Source organism: Mustela nivalis (genome assembly GCF_964662115.1).
Source record: "Mustela nivalis genome assembly, chromosome: 18".
In the NCBI taxonomy this organism is placed as follows: domain Eukaryota; kingdom Metazoa; phylum Chordata; class Mammalia; order Carnivora; family Mustelidae; genus Mustela; species Mustela nivalis.
The window spans coordinates 35,001,919-35,029,058 of NC_139037.1; the positions used below are offsets into that span (position 1 = coordinate 35,001,919).

General features: G+C 35.4%; 1 protein-coding gene across 1 annotated transcript in view; it reads left to right on the plus strand.

The window, feature by feature from the left end:
• The window catches only part of ITFG1 (integrin alpha FG-GAP repeat containing 1), a 307,089-nt gene that overhangs the window by 235,547 nt on the left and 44,402 nt on the right, over positions 1-27,140 (plus strand). Inside the window, exon 14 of the mRNA XM_082711008.1 lies at positions 19,237-19,315. Within this exon, the coding sequence (XP_082567134.1) occupies positions 19,237-19,315 (79 nt within the window). The remainder of the gene's footprint in view (positions 1-19,236; positions 19,316-27,140) is intronic.

The following is a 27,140-nucleotide window of genomic DNA, read 5'->3' on the forward strand; positions in this document are numbered from 1 at the left end:
AAATTATAATGCCGTCCATTCAGCAATCTGACCACAACCTGTTTTCCCAGCCCTCTCCCCTTACTGTACCTGTTCATCTTTAAGACTATGAGTCTCTTGACTTCTTGCCTTTATCTTCCTCTTTTAGGTGCCATACAGAGCCTCACTCCTGCCATTGCTTTTAACTCTTAACTTTTAACTCTTAACTCCAGACATGCACTCTTCTTTAAGAAGAGTGGGTTAGTCCAACTATCTACCTTGTTCAGTACTAGACCTAGGCTTCTGGGCATTTCTGAAAGGAAAAAAATAAACAGCTTTGCAAATTGGTACCACAACTGGTTCATAGTCTTCAGCCTGAAATAAGCATTCTTAATTATATCGGTCTTTATGTGGATTCCTAGTCATCTTTTCTCCCATTCTTTTTTTTTTTTTTTTTTTTTAGATTATTTATTTATTTATTTATTTGACAGAGAGAGAGGGCACACAAGCAGTGGGAGAGGGAGAAACAGGCTTCTCGCCAAGCAGGGAGCCTGATACAAGCCTCTATCTCAGGACCCTGGGATCATGACCCAAGCCAAAGGCAGAGGCTTAACGACTGAGCCACCCAGGCACTCTCCCATTCGTTTTCTCTGATTACTTTCAGGATTTTCCCTTTGTCTTTGGTTTTCTGCTGATTGAATATGATATGCATAGATATAGATTTTTAGGTATTTTTCTTGTTTTCATTACCTTTTCCCTGTGTGTTTCAGTTTTTGGAAGTTTCTGTTGATCTTCACATTCATTGACTCTTTGCTCAGCTGTGTCCAGGCATTCTTCACTTCTATTAAAGTATTTTATTTCTGTCATTTCTGTTTGATTCTCAAGAGTTTCCATCTCTCTGCTTTTTTCATCTGTTTTTGCATGTTGTCTACTTTTTCCAGGAGAGCTCTTAACATATCTATCATAGTTATAGTTACTTTAAATTTCTGGTCTGATCATTCCAACATTGCTGCCATATCTGAGTCTGGTAACTGACAAATTACTGGAAGCTCAAGATGAAGCAGTTTGAGAATCCAAAACTCTGGGGGAAGAAGGGAAGCAATCTCAGAGGGGGCCTGAATAAGTTTTACCTCCAGTAACCAAGTCTTGCTTACTCTATTCAAACTTTTTCTTCTGCCTTTTAGCATGCCTTGAAGTATTTTGTTGAAAGCCAGAAATGAGGCAGATAGGCCTTTGATATGAGGTTTTATGTCTATTTAGCTAGGATAACTTTAATAACTGTATTTTCTGTTTGTGGTAGCTGTGTTCTCAGAGGCAGCATTTTTCTAAATTATCTTTTTTGTCTCCATGTAGTGTTTGTGTTTCCCTACAGACTTATCCTTAAACAGGATCTGAGGCTTGCAGTGCTTTTAGCTGTAATCCTGTTATTAGACAGGATCCCATTGATGTGGTAATAAGGAACTATAGTCCTGTGATTAGGTCTGGACTTTTACAGTTTTGAAATTATAATGCCATCCATTCAGCAATCTGACCACAGCCTGTTTTCCCAGCCCTCTGTCCCTGGGATGTGAAGAGTCCAAGTGCTTCTTAGCTTCCACTCCCCCTTAGGCAAGTCGGGAAGGTGAGAGGGCACTAAATAAAGTTAAGCTCTTCCTTTCCCCCAGGATAGAAAGGTTTCGGTAGAACCCAAGTAACTTAAGCTCTGGTAAAATAGTTTTCCCTTGAGGGCAAGGTGTGAAGAACAAAGAGATCTGGGAATATTTCAGAATGGTTACTTCCCCTCCCTGTGCTAGAAGCCCAAAAGTTCTTTGTGCTTTCTAGTCTTCACCCAGTAGTCCGGTGGGATTCTGGAGGTAAAACTTATTCAGGCCCCCTCTGAGACTGCTTCCCTTCCTCCCCCAGAGTTTTGGATTCTCAAACTGCTTCATATTGAGCTTCCAGTAATTTGTCAGTTACATTTTAAGTGTCCTACCATACTGGCTCTGGTTCCAGTCTCCTGCTTCTAGGCCTCTGCTCCCAGTAAACTGTGATAGATTCTCTGTATCCATCCCATCTCTCCAGTTTTCAGGGTAGTGGTTTGCCCTGTGACAGTTCTCTGAATCTAAGGAGAGTTGCTTTTTACTTTCTTCAGCTTTTTTTTGTTGCTTTTGTGAGGACAAGAGTCACAACTTAAAGATCATTACATGTCAGACCAGAAACTCTCCTTGCATTTTTATCAGTATCACTTTATTTTTATTTCTTACAGCTTTACTGCAGTATAATTAACATGCAATAAACTGTGCATAATAAATATATTCAGTTTGATGTTATTATGTATATGTATACATATATACACTATGTATATTTAAATGAATATATATATAAATGCCAATATAATATATATCATATTAAAAATGTGATATATATGATGTATAAAAATTATTAAAAAAATTTTTGTGCCCATTGGCTATCCATCGTTCTCACCTTCCCTGACCCTTCTTCCCTATCCCACTTTTTCTGAGTCCTCACTAATCGGTTCTCTGTTGCTTTATTTTAAAAGTTATTTCTGTCCATGATACTTCTGGCTTTTATCAACATATCTCCCTCTGTGTCATTTATTGCTTGTAACCTTGACATCTTTTTGCCTTTTTAAAATTTTAAATATGTATAAAAGTATAGATTAATATAATAAAACTCCTTGTGCCCATATTACCACCCAGTTTCAATGCCATCATATGTCCCCACCTAATAATTCCATTCACAGCCTGCCCCCTTAGGTTATTTTAAGGCAAATCCATCGTATCCTATATTCTGTAAATACTTCCATGTGTATCTCTAAGATAAGTACTTTACATATTACACAAGAAACTCCCATTTTTTCTACAAACTATTTCATATCCTTTCCAATCTCCTCTTACATCTATCCCCAACTTCCAGTTCTCAATAATTGACCTTGCTTCCTACTTCAAAGGGAAAATAAGAATATAAAACCAGAATCTCTTCAACTATCTTAAGTAACTTTGGGAAAGTTATTTAACTCTTGTTAAGCCTCATTCTCCACATCTATGTAATGGAGAAACCAATTATACCCATTTATGTTAGCTTCCTATTGCTGCTGTAACAAATTATCATAAGCTTAGCGGATTAAAACAGCACAAATATATTCTTTTACAGTTCTGGAGGTCAGAAGCCCAAATACACTTCCCTGAGCAGGACTCCTTTTGGAAGCTTTAAGGGGAATCCATTCCCTTGCCTTTCACTTCTCAAGACCACCTGCATTCCTTGTCTCATGGTCTTTCTATCCATCTCCAAATCCAGCCATATAGTATCTTCAGATCACTGACCCTAACCCATCCTGCTTTCCTTATTCACTTATAAGGACCCTAAGTGATTACATTGGGCCCACCTGGATAATCAAAGATAATCTCCATCTCAAGATCCTTGATCACGTGTGCTAACTTCAGCAGCATACTAAAGTTAGAATGATACAGGGAAAATTAACACGACTCCAGAGCAAGGGTGGCATGCAAATTCGTGAAGCCTTCCTCATTCTTTTTGTTTGTTTGTTTAAGATTTTATTTATTTATTTATTTATTTATTTATTAGCAAGAGAGGGAACACAAGCAGAGGGAGTGAAATAGAGAAAAAAGGCTTCCCGCTGAGCGGAGAACGCAGTGGTGGGCTCCATCCTAGGACCCTGGGATCATGACCCAAGCCGAAGGCAGTCGCTTAATGACTCAGCCACCCAGGCACCGTGGACATTCTTAAGAGGAAAAAAAAAATCCTTAATCACATCTGCACATTCCCTTTTGCAACATAAGGTTATCAGCAGGTTTTGGGAATTAGGATGTGAACATCTTCAGAGGACCATTATTTTGCCTGCCACACTCCCTCCTAACCGTTTTGGTTCTGTTTGTTTGTTTGTTTGTTTGTTTGTTTTTAAGATCGATTGATTGTTTTGACAGAAAGAGAGCAAGAGAGGAAACACAAGCAGGGGGAGTAGTAGATGGAGAAACAGGATTTCCGCTGAGCAGGGAGCCCTATGTGGGGCTCCATCCCAGGACCCTGAGATCATGACCTGAACCAAACGCAGATGCTTAATGACAGAGCAGCCCAGGTGCCCTGCACTAAGGTTTTTATTAAGAGATTTTATGTAGGCAAATCATAATAGAGACCTAATATACAATAAGTACTCAAAATTTGTATCTGCTATTATTTGTCAATGGTAGATGGTTATTTCTCTGCCTGTATAGTGTCCCTGTATTAGTAAGGATAGTGAGTTCCAAATATTTGAGAGATCCTGGTATTCTGTTTGCCTTCAAGACTAGTGGCCCACTTCACTTTTTGACTTTCTCTTATCATGTAAGTATATATGTCACAAGTTTATGAAATATGGGTGTGAAAGATATCAATATTTTTAGTGAAATCTACCATAAGCATCTACAAATCTATTTCCTAATTTATGTCTTTAAATACCAAAGTAACTTTTTGAGTCTTTTATCCTCAGTATAACATATAGTCTGTTAGTGGAGATTATAAAGCTTCTTTCTCTTGTCAACCTGCTAACTTTTTTACCCAAAGCCTGGTGGTAACTATTCCACTTTAAAGATTATGAGTCTATAAACAGGCATATGAATACTCTCCCATTGAACAAAAGATTTGGAAATATTCCTTAATCCTCTCTATATAAAAATAATCTATGCATATTCCTTTTCAGTAGCTCCATGAGGGCAGTGGGAGGATCTGTTTTGCCTGCCACTGTGTCCTAGAACATTAGCACAGGGCCTTGTACTTAACAATGTCAGTTGTCTCCTATAGCGCTAAATGTAATCCCTTTATCCACACCCTTCCCTTTTGCTATTTCTTTTTGCTTATCAATGTACCATTTATGCTGTGGGTCCCACATCCTTCTCAGGGATCTCATTCCATTGTTTATTCTACCTGGCCTGTGTACTCAAACCTCTGCCTCTCTGTTATTGCCTTCCCTTCAGCACTTAAGGAGTGCCCAAATCTCTTTATCCATAACAGCATATATGGATACCTTCTAAAACCCCATATCCTCGCCAGCTACTACCCAACCTGTTTTTTTCTTCCCAGCCAAACTTAAGGCGTCCACCACTGGATCTCTCCAGTTATTTCCATATCCTTCACCCACTGTTGTAATCTAGCATTTGACCTGCATTTGATTCTCCTGACACTCCACTTTTCTTGGCTTCCTTTACATTCATCCTTCCTAGCTCCCCTTCACCTCTCTCGCCATTCTCGCGGTTCCTTTATGGACATTTCCTCTGCCCACCCTTTTTTTTTCCTTATGTCCCATTTAATACCCTGACAATTATAACATTTCCCAATGTTATACATGAAGTAACCAAGGCACAGGGATAATACATATATTGTCCAAGATCACACAGTTCTGACAGTTGTCATGGCTAAACCCACCACATCTGCATTCAAGCAAGTAAGAAGGAAGAAGGAAAAAAAGGTATGATTTTCAGGAAATTTCTTAAATTTTATACATGAAATTCCACCTTTTATCTCATTGTCCGCCCACCTTTTAAATATTGATGCTTCTCAGGCTTCCATCCTAAGTTGTCTTCTCACTCTACATTTTACTCTTTAAGTTTTCTCAACCTCTCTCCTGTTTGGTGTTTTTTGTTCTGATTTGGTGGGTTTTGTTGTTGTTGTTGTTGTTGTTGTTGTTTTGCCCTTTGGATATCGATTACTTCTAGCCATCTGTCCTGAGCTTCAGACCTTTATGTATAAGTGTCTTACAGAAACGCAGTCCACTTTCCATGTTCCCTGTTTTGGTTACTTTTTCCTTTCCCTTACCCTCCAGATCTACTAGATTATTATTCTCCCTTCTGTCTATCTCACCATCATTTATTCCAGGCCACCATCCTTTCTTGCCTGACAGTTGGAGTTATCTGAGCCATCCTTCAAAAAGATACCACAGTGGTCTTTTTTTTTTTTTAATTAATTTTTTATTTTTTATAAACATATATTTTTATCCCCAGGGGTACAGGTGTGTGAATCACCAGGTTTACACACTTCACAGCACTCACCAAAGCACATACCCTCCCCAATGTCCATAAACCACAGTGGTCTTTTTAAAAATAAAAACCTTCAGTAGCTTCTCTTTGTCCTTGAGAAATGGTCCATACCTAGTTTGTTGAGACAGAGCTTTTGTTTATCTCTTCAGGCTTACCCCATGCCATTCCTTCTCACACCCACTCCCAACTCTGTCAGCCACACAGAACTACTGTGTTCTGCCATGCTGTCTCATCTCCAGCCTCTTGCATGCTATTTCTCTACCCCGAATCCTCCTCTTCTCCACCTTCTCCTAGATTCCTTCCTATGACCTTCAGGTCAGCTTTCAGACAGTATTTCCTCTGATTCCCCAGCTCCCCAGTGACACAGGATTGGACACATCTGTTGTTTCTTAGTATAGTCCTGCTACTTACCACTTCTACTCTGTAAGTTGGTGAATTATCTGAGTTTAGTTCTTAAAGAAGGGAGACTGGGTCTTGTTTATATTGTCCTTACTCCCCAGCACATTGGCCTGACACATAGTAGCACAATAAAATATTTATGTATGAATAAATGAGCTTTTCCTAAATTTTGGTTTCCGTTTTTTAATAAGCCTTCATTGATAAATTTACTATACCACCTCTTAACCACAATCACATATTCATTGTTAAGTTTGAACATTTGGAGAATAAATTACAAGCTATTCACAAGAGAAATACGTTCTGTAAAGGCCTGATATAAAGGGAAAACGTCCCTTATTTATGTTCTCAGAGATACCTCATTATGAGACACAGATGTTCCAATTGATACTACAAACAGATTGATAATATATGTAGCAGAACAAGATGTCTTTAACGTTTTTTTCATCTTTTCAGTCAAAAATATTCTCAGGCTTTTATTTGTTCTATGCAGGACTAGTCTGAGAAAGTATAAGCCAAGTATGTTTCTCTTTTGCCTTTATTTTGACTAAGTGAGTTATCTGAATTGGTACTGTTTCACCTCCTCACCTTTAAAAGACACCAGCCTTTGCTGCAACAAATATTTAGTGATCCCAACAGATTTATTTGATATATTTTTTAAAATATCATTCTACCTTTAATTCTGAGTATTTGCCTTTTTCTTATTACACCTGACAGTGCTGATATCGTGTTTCCTATACCAAGGATTTTTTAAAAATGACAAACATTTTCTGCATTTGATGTCTTTTCATAGTTCATAGTCCTTTACAAAGGAAAATACCTTGCAGTTTTAACAGGAAAATAAGCAAATTTTAAGGAAATAATTTTTGAGCTTTGCAGAGTGGCAGTATCATAGCCAATGAGGTTTATCTGAGCCACAATTAATTTATAGAATTTAATGTCTTGAAGAAATGAGTAAGAAACAATACAAAAAATTCAATATTGAACTACATTGGGCAATACAGTTAGTCCTAATGAAGATATCCATGTTTATTAAAAACACAAGGTAAACAAAAAATTGCCTTTGGAAAAAAGACCATAGTCAGCTATTTTTCTAATATTTTAAAATCATAAATTTTAGTGCATAATTAAGCCTAATAATGATTTTTATCTAACATAATATGTCTTAAAAGTTCTTCCAGTTTTACCATCCAGAGTCAATGATGTAGAATATAGTTGGTCTCTACTGTAGGAACCAAGAACTTGACACAAATCCTTAGATAATTGGTTACTTGACACTGACATAAAAACCTAAGATTTGTTTAGGCTACTGAAAAAGATAATCTATGAGGAAAAAAGATATATTCCAACCCTGATTTTATATAAGTCAACAGGCATACAGAGGACAGTTAGTTTAAAAGAATCTATATAATACAACACCCAAAGTGCATTGCATCAATATGACACATTCTAGAACAAGAAAAATGACCCAAATATAGTCCTTGATTACTTGGTGTGTGGAAAAATTGAAAGGTCACTAATGTTTCTTAATTTAATTTCTCTGAATTTTTTCAAACCAATATCAGACATGACGTTTAAAAGGAAAGAAAGAAGAAAAAGAAAGAAAAAAAATAGAAATAAAAGGACAATATGAGAGATTTGTTCTAAGATTTTCACACAGAAAGTGAACTTACTAAATGGGGTACAGGGCTCAGCATTCCCAATAGCTAATGTCTTAATTTTTTCTTATCAAAATTTATTAAATCAATTTATGAAATGTTTTCCATTTCCACAAAATGTCTTTAAGTTTCTGCCTTAAAAATAAAAACAAAAACTGAGACTGATGTAGAAGTGAATGCAAGAAAATAAATTCTCCTATATGAACTGAGACCTCAAAATACACAGAACATAAAATCAAATATCTCACATATTTCTGCTGAAAATATAAGGTTTGGTCACCCAAGCTTATGTTCTTCCCACAACTCTTCAGAACATGGGACACCACCCTTTCATATAAGTGAAGCCATCAATACCTCGTGGTATACCTTATGTTTAGGGCTGGACTGCCATCCTCTGAGTATAACTGTCCTCCATTATTCATGCTTCCTATACAAGTTTCCAGAGCCTTCACTTTCAAAACAGTACTCAGAAGCCATGGTTTGTGGTCAGAACTACGTGTACCACACCCTGAGGTGAAACTTCCAGGTCACATTAAAACAGCCAGATTATTTATTTATTTATTTATTTATTTATTTTGAGAGGAAGTGGGGAGAAGGGCAGAAGAAAAGGAAAAGAGAAAATCTTAAGCAGGCTCCTCAACTAGCACGGAGCCTGATGCAGGGCTCAGTCTCAAAACCTGAGATCATGAGATCATGACCTGAGCAAAATCAAAAGTCAGATGCTTAACTGACTGAGCCACCCAGACACCCCAATTTTCAGAAATTACTATGGAGAGTTGATCTGCCTATGTGTGTATGTGGCATAATGCCTTCAATCTTATAATTACAGGCTCTCTAAAACCCTCCCATTCCAGTATAAAAAGAACTTTCAGAATCACTGGGAACTGGGTCATAATCATGAGGTACTTACAAACATCATTCCACACAAAAAAGTTGCCAAGCTGGGAGGAAGGACAAGGTATAAGACATAGAGGACAAATTATTCTTTATGACTGAGGAAGTCATTCATGTATTCAATAAATATTTATTCACTTTTTGCTATGTTCTAGGTGCTAGATGAGACAAAAATCAGGGCCCTCATGGAGATCACAGTCTATATCCAGCAAACCATACTAGTAGAAGGAAACATTTGAGCTGGGGGCGTGGGAGGCTTCACACTGCACAGTTCCAGAGGTTACCATTCACATCACAGTCTATGTCAATGGCAACACCTGAAGTGGTAAAATGGGCACCCTGAGAATCTTCCATGGTGACCATGACTTGAGTCTTAAAGGACTAGGATTTTAGTAGGTATAGAAGCAGAAGGAGAGCAGTCCAGGTAGAGAAAAATAATATGAGCAAGGGTATCAACCATCATTTATTTAGTGCCTACTGTTGACATGAACTCTAGGTCCTGGGGCTACTACGAGTTAAGTTCTTGTGACCTTACCTATAATGTGACATAAAACCACATCACTCCTACATGATCCAGGTTCTGCTATAAAACATGGCCATGTAGTAGTGAACAAATCAAAAATTGTGCCCAAGTTCATGGAATTCACAATCCCAGGACATATGAAGAATTACAAGAATGATGAGCACTTGAAAAGTACCCAGTGTTAGGAGCCCTTATAACTAGGAAAACATACCTAGTTTAGGTAATTAAAAACTGGGGGAATGGGAGAGGAGTGGATGTGGTGAAAGTATGAAAGAGGGGAATGGATTTGGATTATTTAGGAAATCAAATGTCCATAGCAAAAACAAATCGGGAGTGTCTTTGAAGAAAATAGGCACCTAGGAAAAAAGACATTTAATACATTGTATTCTTGCTAATCCTGCATATTAAGTCTGCATGGGAATGTGCCATAGGGAATGTTGACCTCAGTATGCATTCTGTAGGGGAAAAAAATTGAAAGAGAAAACAGTTCATTTTATAGAAACTCTAATATGCATTCGTTTCATTAAGCAAGAACTCTCTGCACTTAACTAAGATTATTATGCCACTTACCACAGGTTACATTCTCAAAAGTGTATCTGGAAAATTCATTTGAAACTAAAGACCTGCAAAGCATCACCAGATCCACTCCTAGACCTTGACTCAGCCTGTTTCCACCACTTAGAAACCGGGGGGTCGAGGGGGATACTAAAACCTACGCCTTTTTCTGTTCAACTCAGGAACTTAGATGTCTCACTGTAAAAAGGAAGAAACTCTCATGAAATGGTAGAGAAGTCCATAATTATTCACTTAATATAGGAAGTTAAAAGAGATTGCTCACTTTATATATTATTAAAAGTATTCCCATGTATAGTAAGTACCTTTTACTTTCCATGTTTCTGGAAAACAGTCAAAACATTGGAATTTAACAAAAGTTATGTTCAACATAATTGAAAAATTTGCAGACTCCTGGGCTAGAATAATAACAAAAGAAAGTAAAAGATACTTCCATCTTTATCTAATTAGCTAAGTGTTCTGACCAGTTCACCTATACTTTTTAAGCTAGCCCCCTAAATATCCATTTAATCAAATATTTGCCTTTTTGGAGATGTCCCCTCCAAATTTTAAAGAAGTCTTTTGTAACACAGCATAAACTACAGGTTTCTTTCATCTGAAATACTCTGTATTTTTTGCTGAAAGTAAAAGTGCTCCCCTCTTCATGATTATTCTCTTTCTCTGAATTTAAATCACTTGGAAAATAAAATTTGCTTGAAAATTTAATAAAGGTTATTTAATGCTGAAATAATTCATATTTGCTGATATATTCTACTTGTTTCCTTGTCAGGGGAATTCTACTCCCACACATATTCCAACATGATACTACACGTCACTTACATACCTATCTGATAAACAGCCTTAAGTTTGCCCTTAAGTGGAAAAGGTCATACTATTTTATTTTGTAGTTACAGATGAAAAATGAGTATGCTATTGTTATAATAGTGTAAGCCATGTGAAAGCACTTACACAATAAATACTTCCAGATCATACTTTTTGGAGCTAAATAATTTAAAATAAATCTAAGCATTGCAGATTATATCACACAATTCAGAAACCTTAATGATTCCCAACTTGAGTCTCCAACTGCCTTTCAAGTCTGTGAAATTTCAGTTCTCTGAATCCTCATTTTACTAATTTGCAAAGTTTGTATTGGTTAAGAAAGGTGCAGTGCTACTAAAAAATGAAATAAAATAAAATAATAAAGTAATAAAATTCTGCACCACATTCTGAAAGGAATAAGTGTTTCTAACATTAGTTTTTTATGCATCCAACTCAATCATTGGTTTTATTCTCTTGTAGTCAATCAAATACAATCATAAAATAAAAGTTTAGATTACCCTAAATACTCTCACAAGCTGCCAATTTTTATAAGGTATAAAAAGTATAGTCCCAGCAGATCAGGGGTTCTTAATGAGGGGTCACCAAACTCCTGACATCAGTATATCTGGGAATTTTAAGAAATGCACATTCCCAGGCCTCACCCAGACATATGAAATAACATCTGGGGTGCAGCCAGTGAATCTGTATTTTAACAGTCCCTGCAGGTGATTCCAGTGCTTTCTAAAGCTTGAAAACCACAGCACTGGACTTTTAGAAAAGGGATTTCCTGTAGGCCAACTTTGTCTTACACAGTAATTTGTACACTCAGAAGTAGAATTTCATTTCAAACATACCTTCTTACAAATAAACTATTCATGTAGTTTTAGAATCTTATAATACAGTAAAGAAAACTAGAAGGCAAACTTGATAAATATTTTTTGTTTTCAACAAAATAATTTTGCTCACCAGTCTGGTCAGGTTCTGATGAAATCTCTCTTCCTGGCTTGCCTTGGTCTCATATGGCCTTTCCTAGGTTCAAGCACATGGAGACAGTGTGAGATCAAGCTCTTTGGTGTCTTGAGGGTTCCACTTTCATGAACTGTCTAACCCTAAGTACCTTCCAAATATCATCACTTTAGGAGTTAAGGCTTCAACATACAAATTTTGGGTGGAGACAAACATCCAGTCCATAGCACAATAACAATCTATTTCAGAGGAAGTGTGAGAAAGAAATTAATATGAAACTCACAGATGTGTTAGCATCATTGCTGATTAATATTCCCATAGTTTGGACTCCTTGCAGATTAGCTTTTCAGGTTTTTCATGAAGATTTTAAGATGTATGCATAAATTCTTTTGTGAACTAGAGGGATTATTTCAAATTCTTAACCCTTTCAATTGAACATGAACATTTTTAGTACATTTTTTACTAAACATTCATACAAATGCTACATGGCAGTATCTTAGGAAAAAGAAAAAAAACTCTGAAACATGTATAACACTATGACATGGAGTAAGACACCAAAAAGACTTATACACAGAGATATTAGTCCTATCATTCCAATTGAGGAAGGCAAAGTCTGGTTTAAATTATTCATTATTCACATAGTATAAAGCAGTGGTTCTCAAACTTCTTGGTCTGAGTTTTTCAGAGTTCTTCTTTGAGTTATGTCTACCAATATTACTCTATTTGAAATTAAAACAAAAACTTAATATTTCTAATTAATTCATTTTTTTAAAAGATTTTATTTATTTATTTGACAGAGAGAAATCACAAGTAGGCAGAGAGACAGGCAGAGAGAGAGGGGGGAAGCAGACTCCCTGCTGAGCAGAGGCTCGATCCCAGAACCCTGGGATCATGACCTGAGCTGAAGTCAAAGGCTTTAACCCACTGAGCCACCTAGACACCCCTAATTAATTCATTTCAAAATAAAAATAAACCCATTATAAGTTAACATAACTTGTATTGTATGAAAAAATAACTATTTTCCAAAATAAAAAATTAGTTAAGAGTGGTATTGCTTTAAGTTTTTTTCAGATCTCTAATATCTGGCATAATAGTGAGACAGAAGATTCTTTTGTCTCTCGTTGCATTCAGTTTTTTATTGTTTTGTTTGAAATACATGGAAAAAATTTAACCTCTCACAGATGTGTAGTAAAAAACAGGACTATTTCATTTCCTATTCAGATAATTACTACTATACCAAAACTGAACATGTGGCAGTTACTTAAAGGTTACTTGTAATTTGGAATTTGAAACCATTATCAGTGAATTTTCCCTACTGTTCCATTACCCACTGGTTATTTAGTAGTCTGTTATTTAACTTCCACACATTTGTGAACTTATATTTACTGAGGCATGTTTTATGGTCTACTATATGGATCCCCCCCCCGGAGAACATTCTTTGTGTGCTTGATAAGAATACGCATTTCTGCTGGAGGTGCGTGCAGTGTTCTATATAAGATTAAGTCATCTGTTTCCTTGTTGATCTTCTGCCTCATTGTTCTATACATTAATGAAACTGGTATACTAATAATTATAATAATATCCAACCATTACTGTTGAATTATTTCTTTGTCCCATCAATTCTTTATGTATTTTGGAATTTTATTTTTAGGTGCATTTGTAATTCTTTTTGTGTTTTTGCTTTTGTTTTTTTTAAGATTTTATTTATTTGACAGAGAGAGAGAGAGAGAGAGACCACAAGCAAGCAGAAAGGCAGGCGGCGGGGGGGGGGGGGGAAGCAGGCTCCTTGCTGAGCAGAGAGCCCCATGCGGGGCTCGATTTCAGGACTCGAAAACCATGACCTGAGCCAAAGGCAGAGGCTTAACCCACTGAGCCACCCAGGCGCCCCAGCATTTGTAATTCTTATGTATTCTTGATTGATTGACCCTTTTATCATTATAGAATGTCCTTTTTGTCTCTAGTAACAATTTTTATCTTAAAGTATATGTAACAATTTTTGTCTGATATTAGTATGGCCATTAGTATGGCCATTCCAGCTCTCATTTAATGGTATATCTTTTCCATGCTTTTACTTTCAACCTATTTGTTGTCTTTGAATTTAAAGCATATCTTTTGTAGAAAGCATATAGTTAAATCATATTGTTCTGTCCATTCTGCTGATTTCTGCCTTGTGACAGCACTGTTTTAATCCATTTACATTTAGTATAATTATTGATAAGGGAGGTTTCTGTCTGCCTTTTTTTTTTAAGATTTATTTATTTATTTATTCTGTCTGCTTTTTTTTTTTTTCTCTATGTCTTGTGTCTTTTTTATTTCCTCTGTTCCACCATTATTGCTTTCTTTTGTGTTACATGTTTTCTAGGATATGATCTTAATTCCCTACTTTCTTATACTCTATTTTTTAAAAGTTACTTTCTTAGTGGTTTCTTGGAGAATTGGTTTCTATCTTAGAAACAGTCTAGTTCATATTAACAGCAACTTAATGTCAGTAGCATAAAGTAACTTTCTCCAGTATACCTCAGTTTACACCCTCCTCTTTTGCACTTCTGTTGTCATATAAATTATATCCTCATGTATTAAGTTCCTGATAACATTTTTTTAATTTTTGTTTTATGCATGTTTTAGATTAGAAAGGGGGGAAAGCTACCAAAAAAAAATATTTATGCCATCAGGTGTATTTACTTATAGTTACCTTTCTAGTACTTTTTTTGTGTGTGGATTTGAGTTACTGTCTAGTAGACTTTTCAGTTCAGCCAGAAGAACTCCCTTTAGTATTTCCTGCTAGGTGTGTTAATAATCAATTCTTTCAGTTTTTACTTCACAGGTTGTTGATTTCCCTTTCATTCTTGAAGGATATTTTTTGCTGATTTTAGACTTCTCGGCTGACAGTGTTTTTCTTTCACATTTTAAATATATATCATCCTACACCCTCTGGCCTCCTTGGTTTCTGATGAGAAATCAACTGTTATCTTATCAAGAATCCCTTTTACATAATGGGCTATCTCTTGCTGCATTTAAAATCCTTTGACTTTCAACTGTTTGACTATGCTGTGTTCAGTGAGGTTTGACTGTGATGTATTCTGTCTGTCTACTTGTGATCTCTGCCTGTCAAATAAATACATAAAATATTAAAAAAAAATTTGTTTATTTATTTATTTGACAGACAGAGATCACGAGTAGGCAAAGAAGCAGAGAGAGGAGGAAGCAGGCTCCCTGCTGAGCAGAAAACCCAGTGCGGTGCTCGATCCCAGGACCCTGGGATCATGACCTGTCCCGACCTGAGCTGAAGGCAGAGGCTTTAAACTACTGTGCCACCCAGGCACCCCATCTTGGGGACAATTTCTATTGACACCTTTTTTTCCCTATGTATGAACCAAACTTTCCTGTCTGTGTCATAATTTTTTGTTAAAAACCAGATATTTTATAATAATAATGTATTAATCCTAGAAATCTCTCCCCTGGATTTGTTGTTGTTGCTGCTGTTTGTTGTTGCTGCTATTTTTCCAGTGATTTTCCTGGACTAATACTTTAAAATCTCTGTTCTCTACTGTGTGTAGCCACTGAAGTCCCTACTCAAGTTAGCCTAATGGTCAGATGAGACTGGACAGATGTTTCCTTAATGAGACATGAGATGAGAAGTTAGGGCCTTTTCAGGTCTTTTGTCTGGAAACAGTGTTGTACAAGTATGTGGCCTTCCAGATCTCCAGGAATATGGCAGTGTTTCAAAGCCCTTTGAACATCTCTTTCACACTTTTCCTTTTAAGATTTGTTCAACCTCTCATTAGCCCAAACTAATATCAAATAAACAATTGCTAGTGATTGTTTTTAACAAGTGTACTAGCTTGATAAGGCTGTCCACACAGAACAAGCTCTCAGTCTTGCCAAATAAAGGTAAATACTAAGAACAGAGTTTGTCAGAAAGCAGCCAGACACATCAAATAGTGACGATGCTCTGGGGATGGGCTTTGATGAGCTCCTAACCTGTTCTGCCAAACCATCCATTAGCTGCTAGGCTTTTCATTTTCACAGCTAATGTAGTTGCAGAGCTATTGGCTTTCAAGGCTACTTTGGAGCTAAGGAAAAGGTTATAGGAATAGGGCAAATTAAAATGCAGCAAAGTACTATTTTTACTGATATTCAGCTCTCTTCTTGAAGAGATACTCCTCATATTCTTGAAAACCTTCTGGTAATTTCCAGAGTTCTGAAAAAAAAAGTTTGATAGGTTTTTCTTTGCCAGTGTTCTCATTACTTTTGTGAAGAAGATTTTTTGAAGTCCTTACTGTACCATTCCAGAAAAGATTCTCCCCTACTCTATTACATTAAAAGCCATTGGTCTGTCTTGATTTCTGAATGTTCTTTTACCTGTGCATGGTTTAGTAACATCATGCTTTGAATTATTTGGGAAATATTGGTTTACTGAGTTATGCAGATCTTCCCAATATTAACATGTTTCATTATATACTTTTTTTAAATCACACTTGTTAATATCACTGCTGATCTCATCAGAAAAGTTTTTAATATGTCAGGCTCACAGTGTGGGACACAGGTTTTCTAAAATTCCAATTTTCATTTAGAATAAGCTCAAATTTTATCATACCCACAAATACTACCAGTAATTTTCCTAGAAGTAACAGACTCGCTTTGTTATTTTCAAGAAAATGTTGGGTAAATTGAAATACCCAAATCTGAATAACAGTAGTTTAGTGCCACTGCTGATTATCTGCACTTTCCACAGTGGGGTTTTGAGACTTCCAGGGTCCTTGCACCACACACTGAGAACTACTATGTGGAGGAATTGAATCTGGATTTCTAGATCTTGTCTTTAAATATCAAAGTGGCCGGCCCATGGTGAGAAATGAACTGCAGCTTTAAGACTTATAATAGAGACATGCTGATAACTGATTTTTTAAATGAATATAAGACAAGAGAGAAAACTCGCCTAAGTAAATCTGTAAAATAAGATACTGTGGATAATACTATGAAATTCTTCAAGTGTGAAATACAAAAAATAGTCAAGAATACATTTGGGAAAGTTCACTGAAAATACTGCTTATAGATCAAGATTCCAATCATCCAGTACATAGACTAGACTATGGGTAATAAAGTAAATTTGAGGTTGTAACACAGTGATAAATATGGCTTCATAAATATTATTTCAAGCCTCACTAGAATGAGACAAGTTTAAAGAAACAAACGTAGGAGAGATTAAATAATTTCTGTTAAGAAGTGTGTACCCCATTAGCAATGTTTTTTGCTAAGCACGCGAAGCAACATTCATTTGGTAGATATAAACTGGTATTATCACTTTAGATTTTAAAAAAATGGTACTACTTGTGATGAGCATCTGGTGTTGTATGGAAATGTTGAATCACTACATTGTACAACTGAAACTAATATTATATACTGTATGTTAGCAAACTGGAATTTAAGTTAAAATTTTAAAAAATAATAATGAAATAGCTACCTACCAACATGGAGGATAAAAAGAAAACAAAAAACAGAAGGAACAATTGAATATCTTTTTAAAGAGTATTAGAGTCTCTAATTCCCTCCTTGCCTCAGCTCAGTGAATGACTTCCATGCCTTTTCTCACCCCAGCAGAAGTCTGGGGTTTCATTCCCTGGGAAGGTTGCTGAACTGCAGAATGCCAGAGACAACCTAACCCAAATCTTTTTTTTTTTTTTTTTAAGATTTTATTTATTTATTTGATAGATCACAAGTAGGCAGAGAGGCAGGCAGAGAGAGAGAGGGAAGCAGGCTCCCCGCCGAGCAGAGAGCCCAATGTGGGACTCGATCCCAGGGCCCCGAGATCATGACCCGAGCCGAAGGCAGAGCCTTAACCCACTGAGCCACCCGGGGCCCCCAACCTAACCCAAACCTTAACCCTACCTCTAACCCTAACCCTTAGCCCCTAACCCCTAAACCTAACCCTGTGTGAATGTCTCTGAACTGCAAGATATCAGGCACATGCCCTAACTCTGGCTCTAATTCTAAACCAATTGGCTGGGGGGTGGCGAGGGAACATGGTGTGTGAGTGTGCACGCACATGCATGCAATGAAATATTACTCAGCCATAAAAAATGAAATTGCCATTTGCAATGACATGGAGCTAAAGAGTATTACGGTAAGCGAATAAGTCAGTCAGAAAAAGACAAATACCATATGATTTCACTTGTATGTGGAATTTAAGAAACAAAACAAAGGAGCAAAGTATGGGGAAAGGGAATGGGAAAGGCAAACCAAGAATCCACACTCTTAACTGCAGAGAACAAGCTGATGGTTGCCAAAGCGGAGGTAGGTGGGGGAATGGATGAAACAGGTTTGGGGGATTAAGGAGTATACTTCTCATGATGAACACTGGGTGATGTATGGAAGTGTTCAGTCACTATATTGTATGCCAAAAATTAATATTACATGGTTAACTCACTGGAATTTGAATAGAAACTTTAAAAAATTGACACTACCTAGTACACTTGAACATACATATTTATATATTCTTTGACTTTACAATTCTACTTCTGGCTACATAACTCCTGACAAACATTAGCACTTGTGCATCAGGTGACATACATGAGAATGCCATGTTTATCATGGCAAAAGAAAAATGGAAACAAGTGTCAATCAATAATAAAATGAAAAATATTTATGCTATAATCATACAATGGTATACTCTGTGTCAATGAAAATGAACTATACAGCTACATGCGTACTCATGGATGTGTCTCAAAAAATCTATTTTAAAAAACAAATCACAGAAAGATACATACAGTATGGTTCCATTTACATAAAAATTAAAATAGGCATAAGCAAATATATTTTAACATTTTGCATAAATGATAAAACTGTACAGGAAAAAGAATAATTGTATGAAGAAGATAGTTTAACTTCTATGCAACTATCTGTAGTTGCCTTAAAACTGTTCGTATCTAGGGGCGCCTGAGTGGCTCAGTGGGTTAAAGCCTCTGCCTTCGCCTCAGGTCATGATCCCAGCATCCTGGGATCAAGCCCTGCATGGGGCTCTCTGCTAAGCAGGGTGCCTGCTTCCACCTCTCTCTCTATCTGCCTGCCTCTCTGCCTGCTTGTGATCTCTGCCTGTCAAATAAATAAATAAAATCTTTAAAAAAATTTTTTTAATATTCACATTTATGTGATGAAGAAGAGATAATAGTGGATCTTAGAAATATATAATAAAATTAATGAACTTTGTAAATGCAATTAACAAATCATTTAAAGCTAATTGTATACATTTAAAGTGTTTCTACTAACAGGTTTTCTTTTTATTAACAGGTTGTCTATTTATGGAAATGTTCTCTAAGTACTACCAATTATTAAATAATTATATATACAAGAGTGTTTTACTTTATTTGTAATAGATTTTCCTAAAACTTCAAATGATTTGCTTACTTTCCTAGACTTTACTATTCCTTTTTTATTGCAGCCCTTTGGAGTAAATCAGCCTGGACCTTATATCATGTATACAACTGTAGATGCAAATGGATATCTGAAAAATGGTTCAGGTAAGACAAGATACAATACACAAAAACACCTTTAATCAGTATATTGGCAAGGTAAGCTGAATGACAAAAATCATCATCATGTTTCACATGCTTTATAAAATCTTCACTTTTTCTATTATACTCCCTGCATATCAGTAGATTACAAAATGGTCCTCATGACAAATATATTAACATTCATTCCTCATATATCCTTATTGTGATAGAGCCAAATCATTATCCTTATTTTTCAGTTGAAGTTAACAGAGAGATTTGGAGAAATTACCAAGTTATCTTGTGCAAAGTATGAAGTGGTAAATTAGTTAACAAAGCTATTTTTAGAAGTAAAAATTAGGAATCCAGTCTACGACTTAGACTAATTTTAGCTTTTTCATATGTGGAATAGAAACTAGAATGTTACATAGAGGCTTTTTAATAAGTGACTATAAAGAGAAACTTCTAGTCATATACCTGAATAAATAATAAAGGGAAATGCAATCAAAACAAATAATAAGACTAAACAAAGGATATCTGCTTTTGACAGATAGCCAGCTGACTGAGATGAGGTCCAAATCACAGTAGATAGAACTGTTCTAATTTCAACTCTCTAAGTAAGAAAAGGAACCCTAACATATCAGTAGGCTTCTTTGAGATTCCTAGAGTCTTAATCATGAAGAAATATAAACAGAGTTACTGTTACTCCTCCACTTTTATGCACTAAGAAAACAAAAAAAAGAAAGAATTTATTATATGGCTGTTCTCATTTTATATAATGGCCTAACATAAATATACCAGAGTAAATTTCCTTTTTAGCTAACTGTACATATTTAAGACTCTCAATCATACTACTACTTCAGTACAGAAACACTCCATAAAACAAAAGCTGTTTAATTAAATTCAAGAAGAAATTGACAGGCACAACTAAAATCAAACACTTTAATATACCATTGTTAATCAAGGAAACAAATAAGGATAGGAGAATTTGAACAAGTTACTTTTTTTTCTTTTTTTACTTATGTATGTTTTAATTCAGGTGCATATCAAACTACAAAAAAGTTTATGGGACTGGCTGTTTTTATCTTTTATCGGTTAATTTTTTTTTAAGATTTTATTTATTTATTTGACAGACAGAGATCACAACTAAGCAGAGAGGCTGGAAGAGGGCAGGGGAGCAGGCTCCCTGCTGAGCAGAGAGCCTGATGTGGGGCTCAATTCTAGGACCCTGGGATCATGACCTGAGCCGAAGGCCACTGAGCCACCCAGGCGCCCCTATTGGTTAATTATTTTTGAGTTCTGGCGGTAGATAATTTCACTGCCAAGTAAGGTGTTCCAGAACACAGGAAAAAAAATATGAAGCTACTTATTTAACGAAATAAGCACAACTTTGGCAAGGCCAGCATACTGAAAACCAAAAATTCACTGGTCAATTATTAAAATGCTAACTAAATACTAACTAAAATGCTAACTAAAATACTAACAATTTTAATTCATCTATTTTTTGAAAGAATTGCTTATTTAACATCATCAAGTAGGTAGTTAACCCCGAATGCACTAAATGGTTTAAAATGGGGAAAAACTGGGGCGCCTGGGTGGCTCAGTGGGTTAAGCCGCTGCCTTCGGCTCAGGTCATGATCTCAGGGTCCTGGGATCGAGTCCCGCGTCGGGCTCTCTGCTCAGCAGGGAGCCTGCTTCCCTTCCTCTCTCTCTGCCTGCCTCTCTGCCTACTTGTGATCTCTCTCTCTCTCTGTCGAATAAATAAATCTTTAAAATGGGGAAAAACTCTTCATTATCCTAACAGTAGATCAAAAAAATTTAAAGACCCATCTTCCTCTTTTTTTTTTTTTCATTCAATGATATATAAATTTTTCCATGTATGTTTATATAGGCAATTTATTTGGGGATCATTTTGTATATTGATACAGTAACTACTCTGGACATGCCACTGTTATTTTTCTTTTCTTCAATATAATATTATAATATAACAGTAAAATCTTTGCACATATATTTTTGTGCAATTAAATGAATAATTCTCACTCCGTAGGAAAAAAGCTAGAAGGATATTCATCAAATTGTTAACATTTATCTTGGGGATGCAAGATATTAAGAGATTCACTACCTACTAGACACATTAATTACTTACTACTTTTAATCCTTTTAAATATAATTTTTTTTAAAATAAATTTTACAACAAATAAAATTATTTAAAAATATTATACTTAAGTTAGATGTGGAGAATGTTTTTTAACTCTGTGAATGTTGATTCATTCAAAAATATATATTTAATGAATCTCTACTACAAACAGGCACTGATACCTGGTAGAATATCTTACTATGTGCTAAAAAGTCATTCAGGAGGGCGCCTGGGTGGCTCAGTTAGTTAAGCAACTGCCTTTGGCTCAGGTCATGATCCCAGAGTACTGGGATCGAGTCCCTCATCAGGCTCCCAGCTCCTTGGGGAATCTACTTCACCCTCTAACCTTTTCCTCTCTCATGCTCTCTCTCACTGTCTCTCTCTCAAATGAATAAATAAAATCTTTACAAATAAATAAGTAAATAAAATAAAAACTTATTCAGTAATATTCAGTACCCATTGCTGTTTTTAAGTGAATATATATTTCCTTAGCATGATTTCTTTTAGTCTATCCCAAAATAGTAATGGAACATTGGTCTGTTCTTACTAAATTAAATATTTAAGAGTAATTAATTTTTTCCTTGAATTGGGGAAGGAATTTATGAGCATAAAAGAAAGAAGAAAATATCTACAGAAAAGATGAATGCAGTTGAATGCATAAATCAAATGAGTGCATAAACTTTCATGGCAAAAAATCATAAAACTACAAGGCATTAGCAATCTTGGAAACTCTAAATGTCCAGTAGAGAAATAATTAATAAATTATGCCATTTTATAATAATAATTTCCAGCCTATGACATATTTTAAAATAATTTTTGATTCAACAAGCAGATATTTATGATATAATATTTGGCAGGGAGGCACATCCACATGTATAATCCAAATTACATGTGTCTTTTTATAAGCGTGCCTATGTGTAGGAAAAATAGAAAAACAAAAATGACACACAAATGTTATCATGATTATCTCTTGGTTGTGGGATTTTCCTCTCTGTATTTTTTCATCTTTCCATTTTACTATACCGATCATATATTGCCTTTAAGAAATTAAGTAATAGGGGCACCTAGGTGGCTCAGTGGGTTAAGCCTCTGCCTTCAGCTCAGGTCATGATCTCAGGGTACTGGGATGAGCCCCGCATCAAGCTCTCTGCTCAGCAGGGAGCCTGCTTCCCTTCTCTCTGCCTGCCTCTCTGCCTACTTATGATCTCTCTCTGTGTGTCAAATAAATAAAATCTTTTAAAGAAAAGAAAGAAATTAAGTAATAAATAATATTAAATATTTTAAATATTTCAAGCATGTGCTACGTTTCATGCATAAATATATGTTCTAAATAGGGAAGTAGTACTTAATTCAATTGATTCAGGAAGTACTCTTACGAAACCCCCCTCCAAATCTCAAAGGGTGAAAATTCATTGTTTAAATGCTAAGCATATTGAAGTCTACAGAAATATTGCTTGTTTAAACTATACATACCTTCCAACCCACGTAGTCCCACTAGAGAACTTTCTGCTGTAGAAAGAGAATGACCACATATATGTACTTGAAAAGCTGCAACTCTGGTTTTCTTATAAAGTAACTAAGGTCAGTACTTATTAGTGGGATAAAACTAATTTGGTGTGGCTTATGACAAGGACTTTTTATTTAATAGAATGAAAGAGAACAATAGAAAATACCAGAGTATTTTCTCTGACCACATAGTAATGTTAAGTATTTATTGTCGGTGTAAAAAGTATGAAAGCCACAGCCAGAGACAATAATGTGCCTTAGTATTAGTCAAAAAAAAAAAAAAAAAAAAAGACCTGCCTTAATCATACTTTTGCTTCCAGGGATCTTAGCATGGTTAATCAAATACTCTGTGATCTTTCTCCACTACCTAGCACTGTCTGAATAGCCAAATCTTGTTAAAGAGTTACATTACAGAGTACTCATTAATTTTTTAAATAACAATAGCTTCTGTAAGAGATTACAAAAATTAAACTACCTTCATCATGACAATTTTAAGAGCTAAACAACTCTGGTTTGGAATCTAGGATTTTGTTTACTGGTCTTGTAAATTAGCCAGAGATCTGCAATGCTCAAATTCCTTCAACAATATTTAATGAAAACTTAGTAGATTAGAGCATGGTAGCAAAATTGTATAAACTAATAAGTTGTTGGTCATTTGTGAATAATAGCATTATTAGACCTAAGAATTTTTTTTTTTTACTCCTTAAATTACTTATTTAGTCCTGCTCTTTAAATCTAAAAGGAAATAACTTTCCCTTTAGTCCTCTGTGTTTACTATTTATTAACATGTCTGAGAAAAACATAATAACGCTTACCTTCTATGCACACTCATCATGTGCCTCAAATATAAGAGCAGTTAAAATGTATGTTATACTGACAACACAGCATCTCAGAGGGCAAAGAAGCATTTGTAATATCAAAATTCATATTGATGAATTCATAGTCACATTAGATTATTATTCATATTCACATTATGTTATTGATGAAGATGATTTATTATAACACATAAGCACATTGTCTTTCTATAATGTTAATTTATCACCCTTCAGATTTCTCCATTTGAACCAATAATTGTCACATCTTCCAATGTCAAAAACATTTTATCCTTCATGTTCATTCCTTACATATATATTTTCTGAAATTATCTTCAAAGTATAGTCATGTTCCATTTATCCACATGTAATTATCCATAAAAGAATATTTTTAATCCCAAATCACTTTATTTTAACCACTAATCACATTTTATATTGTCAAACTCATAGCTCAGCCAAAAATTTTAGTTTAAGCAATACTTAACTAAACAGTTACATTTTGTGTCAAAAATCATAATTCATAACAGAAAATGGAAAGAGTTGTTATGGCTTCCTGGAAATCCACAACATTCTTCTCTGAAAGAATGAATTTTTGTAAGAAGAGTCGTTCCCTTTCCTTAATCTCCCATTAACTAAAGATCTGATAGGAGTAGCCAAGCTGACAGAGATAAGGAGGGGGACTTGGCTAGTGATGATGCTTTTCTTTCACCAGAATGAGAAAAAAGAAAGAGGTGTGGGAAGATATGGAATATCTATAAGCAATAATTGAAATACCCACTTGATATAATTATAAAAATTGAGTGACTGAATAATGAAATACATAGAGTCTGCGAAACTATAAGAAAGTTTGCAAACTATTCAACTGTTCAGCTATTAGAAATCCCATCTTTGAAAATGCAGATGAGTCAAAGTCATACTCTAGAAGAAACAAAAAAAGAAAGAAAGAAACCCATAAATTGTAGTGTCAACAAAAACAAAAGTTTTGCCTCCTGAAATTCTATCTACAGGCTGATTTCTAGTACAGTATTATAGTCAATACAGATCCTAATACCAAAGGAAAAACCACCTAACAGCTTTGGAAACAAAGTGGGAGAAAGAATATACTTTGTCTATTCTATGGTCTTTGCTAGCAAATGTTTTGCAATCCCACAAGGTGTTATAAGTAATCCAACAAACTACGTCTACTGTGCACATAGATTTGGTACAAAAGAATTTGATTAAATTCTCATTCATTACTCAGTAATACCACTGATGTATTCCTTCTCATTGCTTTAGTCTTACTTAAAGACTTAACTATTTTCAATTTTCATGTTTTCTTCCAGCCTCAGTTATGCACAATACAAACCATGGAAAGCTACTATGTGCTGCAATTAAGGTTGAAATTCACAAATATATCATGTATACAATGCTGTAATATAGGAAATAATACACGTTGAACTCGGGAATGAAATAAAGTTCTTGAGATGATTTTCTTACACATGCTTAAATAAAACATTGCCAGTGCAACGAATTATTTACTGTAAGTTGAGTCTAAAATTGAAACAGAAAACTGCTTGAAAACACTAGATTCTGCATCTTCTTAATTTTTCACCACTCCTTACCTTAAACTCAGTATGAGTTAAAATCAACTAAGTAAATTTAAAGAAGAGATGAGCTGATTTAATTATAAATATAACAATTTACTCAAGTATTTCCTTCTTTAGGCTAGCTCTACCTGACACAAATTCTAAATTGTTATTCTCTCATGTGCTTTTTCTGTTACTAGTCTGGACTTTCCAGACCATGAATACAACAGGAGAATTAAAGGCCACAAAAAACAAATACATGATATAGACCAGTAATGAGCTTGTACCCACTCAACATAACACCTCATCGCTCCTCATACTACTCCCACAAAGACCTAAGTCACGGATCAATATTTTCTCCTCTTTCCATAATCTCTGACATTGCTCATTCCAAGTTTAGATAACACTTATCTGAACAGTTTGTTCTCAGTAACATCAGAGATTAGCTTCTATAGACTGTTGAAATCTCTTAGAAATCTTGTAGAAATTCATCTTTCTAAAGCACAAGTCTAGGGTACCTGGGTGGCTCAGTCATTAAGCATCTGCCTTCAGCTCAAATCATGATCCCAGCGTCCTGGGATCAAGCCTCACATTGGGCTCCCTGCTTGGCGGGAGGCCTGCTTCTCCCTCTCCCTCCTCCCCTACTTGTGTTCCCCCTCTCACTGTGTCTCTCTCTATCAAATAAATAAAATCTTTTAAAAATAGTAATAGGGGCACCTGGGCGGCTCAGTGGGTTAAGCCTCTGCCTTCAGCTCAGGTCATGATCTCAGGGTCCTGGGATCGAGCCCCGCATTGGGCTCTCTGCTCAGCGGGGAGCCTGTTTCCCTCCCTCTCTCTGCCTGTCTCTCTACCTACTTGTGATCTCTGTCTGTCAAATAAATAAATAAAGTCTTTTAAAAAAAAAATAGTAATAAATAAATAAAGCTCAAGTCTTTTTATATCCCTAAATAACTTCCTACTGCCTGAGTTGCTCATCCTGCTTTCTTTTGTAATTGAGTGACAGGAAAAGAGTCTGCTGTCCCAGTGATTCTAACACACTGCTTAATGTTTGCTCCTGAGGGACATCATCATTATTTTTTATGTCCTTAGAATTTGAGGATACTCCTAAGTAATAATATTAGCCAACAGTTATTAGTACTTACTCTGACCAGGCACTGTGCAGAGTATTGTACATGGATGGCCTCATTTATAACATTAAGTGTAAAATTTCCTGTCAGCTATATATATTTCATCAAGTTTTTGAAACTTAAATACATGAGAATTTAAAAAGCACTCTAGTATCATAATAGTACATATATTGATACATAAGGAAGAATAGAAAATTTTTCAATTAAAACAAGGAAAACTTATGACCCTGGCATTCTGCTCTTGCTTTTCTTTCTTCCTTGATTTAATGAACATAGATTTCTATTTTCCTAGTACAGTCTGAAGAAGATAATAGATAAACCTTGAAACTGTTAGACTTTCTAACATTCTTCATTTAAGACCAAAGAAATTACATTTTCAACAATTAAGACTACATTTAAATTCAGACATTTAATTAAAGAATTAAAATGATTAAATGAAAATGTATGAACAGATTATTTTATTAAATGTATCATTTTGACTATATTGCTCTTGGTATCCTTAAAGCTCATCCATGTAAGCAGAAATACTTTTTAAAGTATTTCAGTAATACATAGTATGGCCAGTTTTACTGTAAAAAACAGAAATAACAGTTTAGTTATATTCAAAGTTTAGAAACAAAATACTCACTCATTGGCTGAACACTGAGAACCAAATAGTATGCCCTGCCAAATGTTTTCATGTGGTTATTGTTATTCTTTTATGTTAAA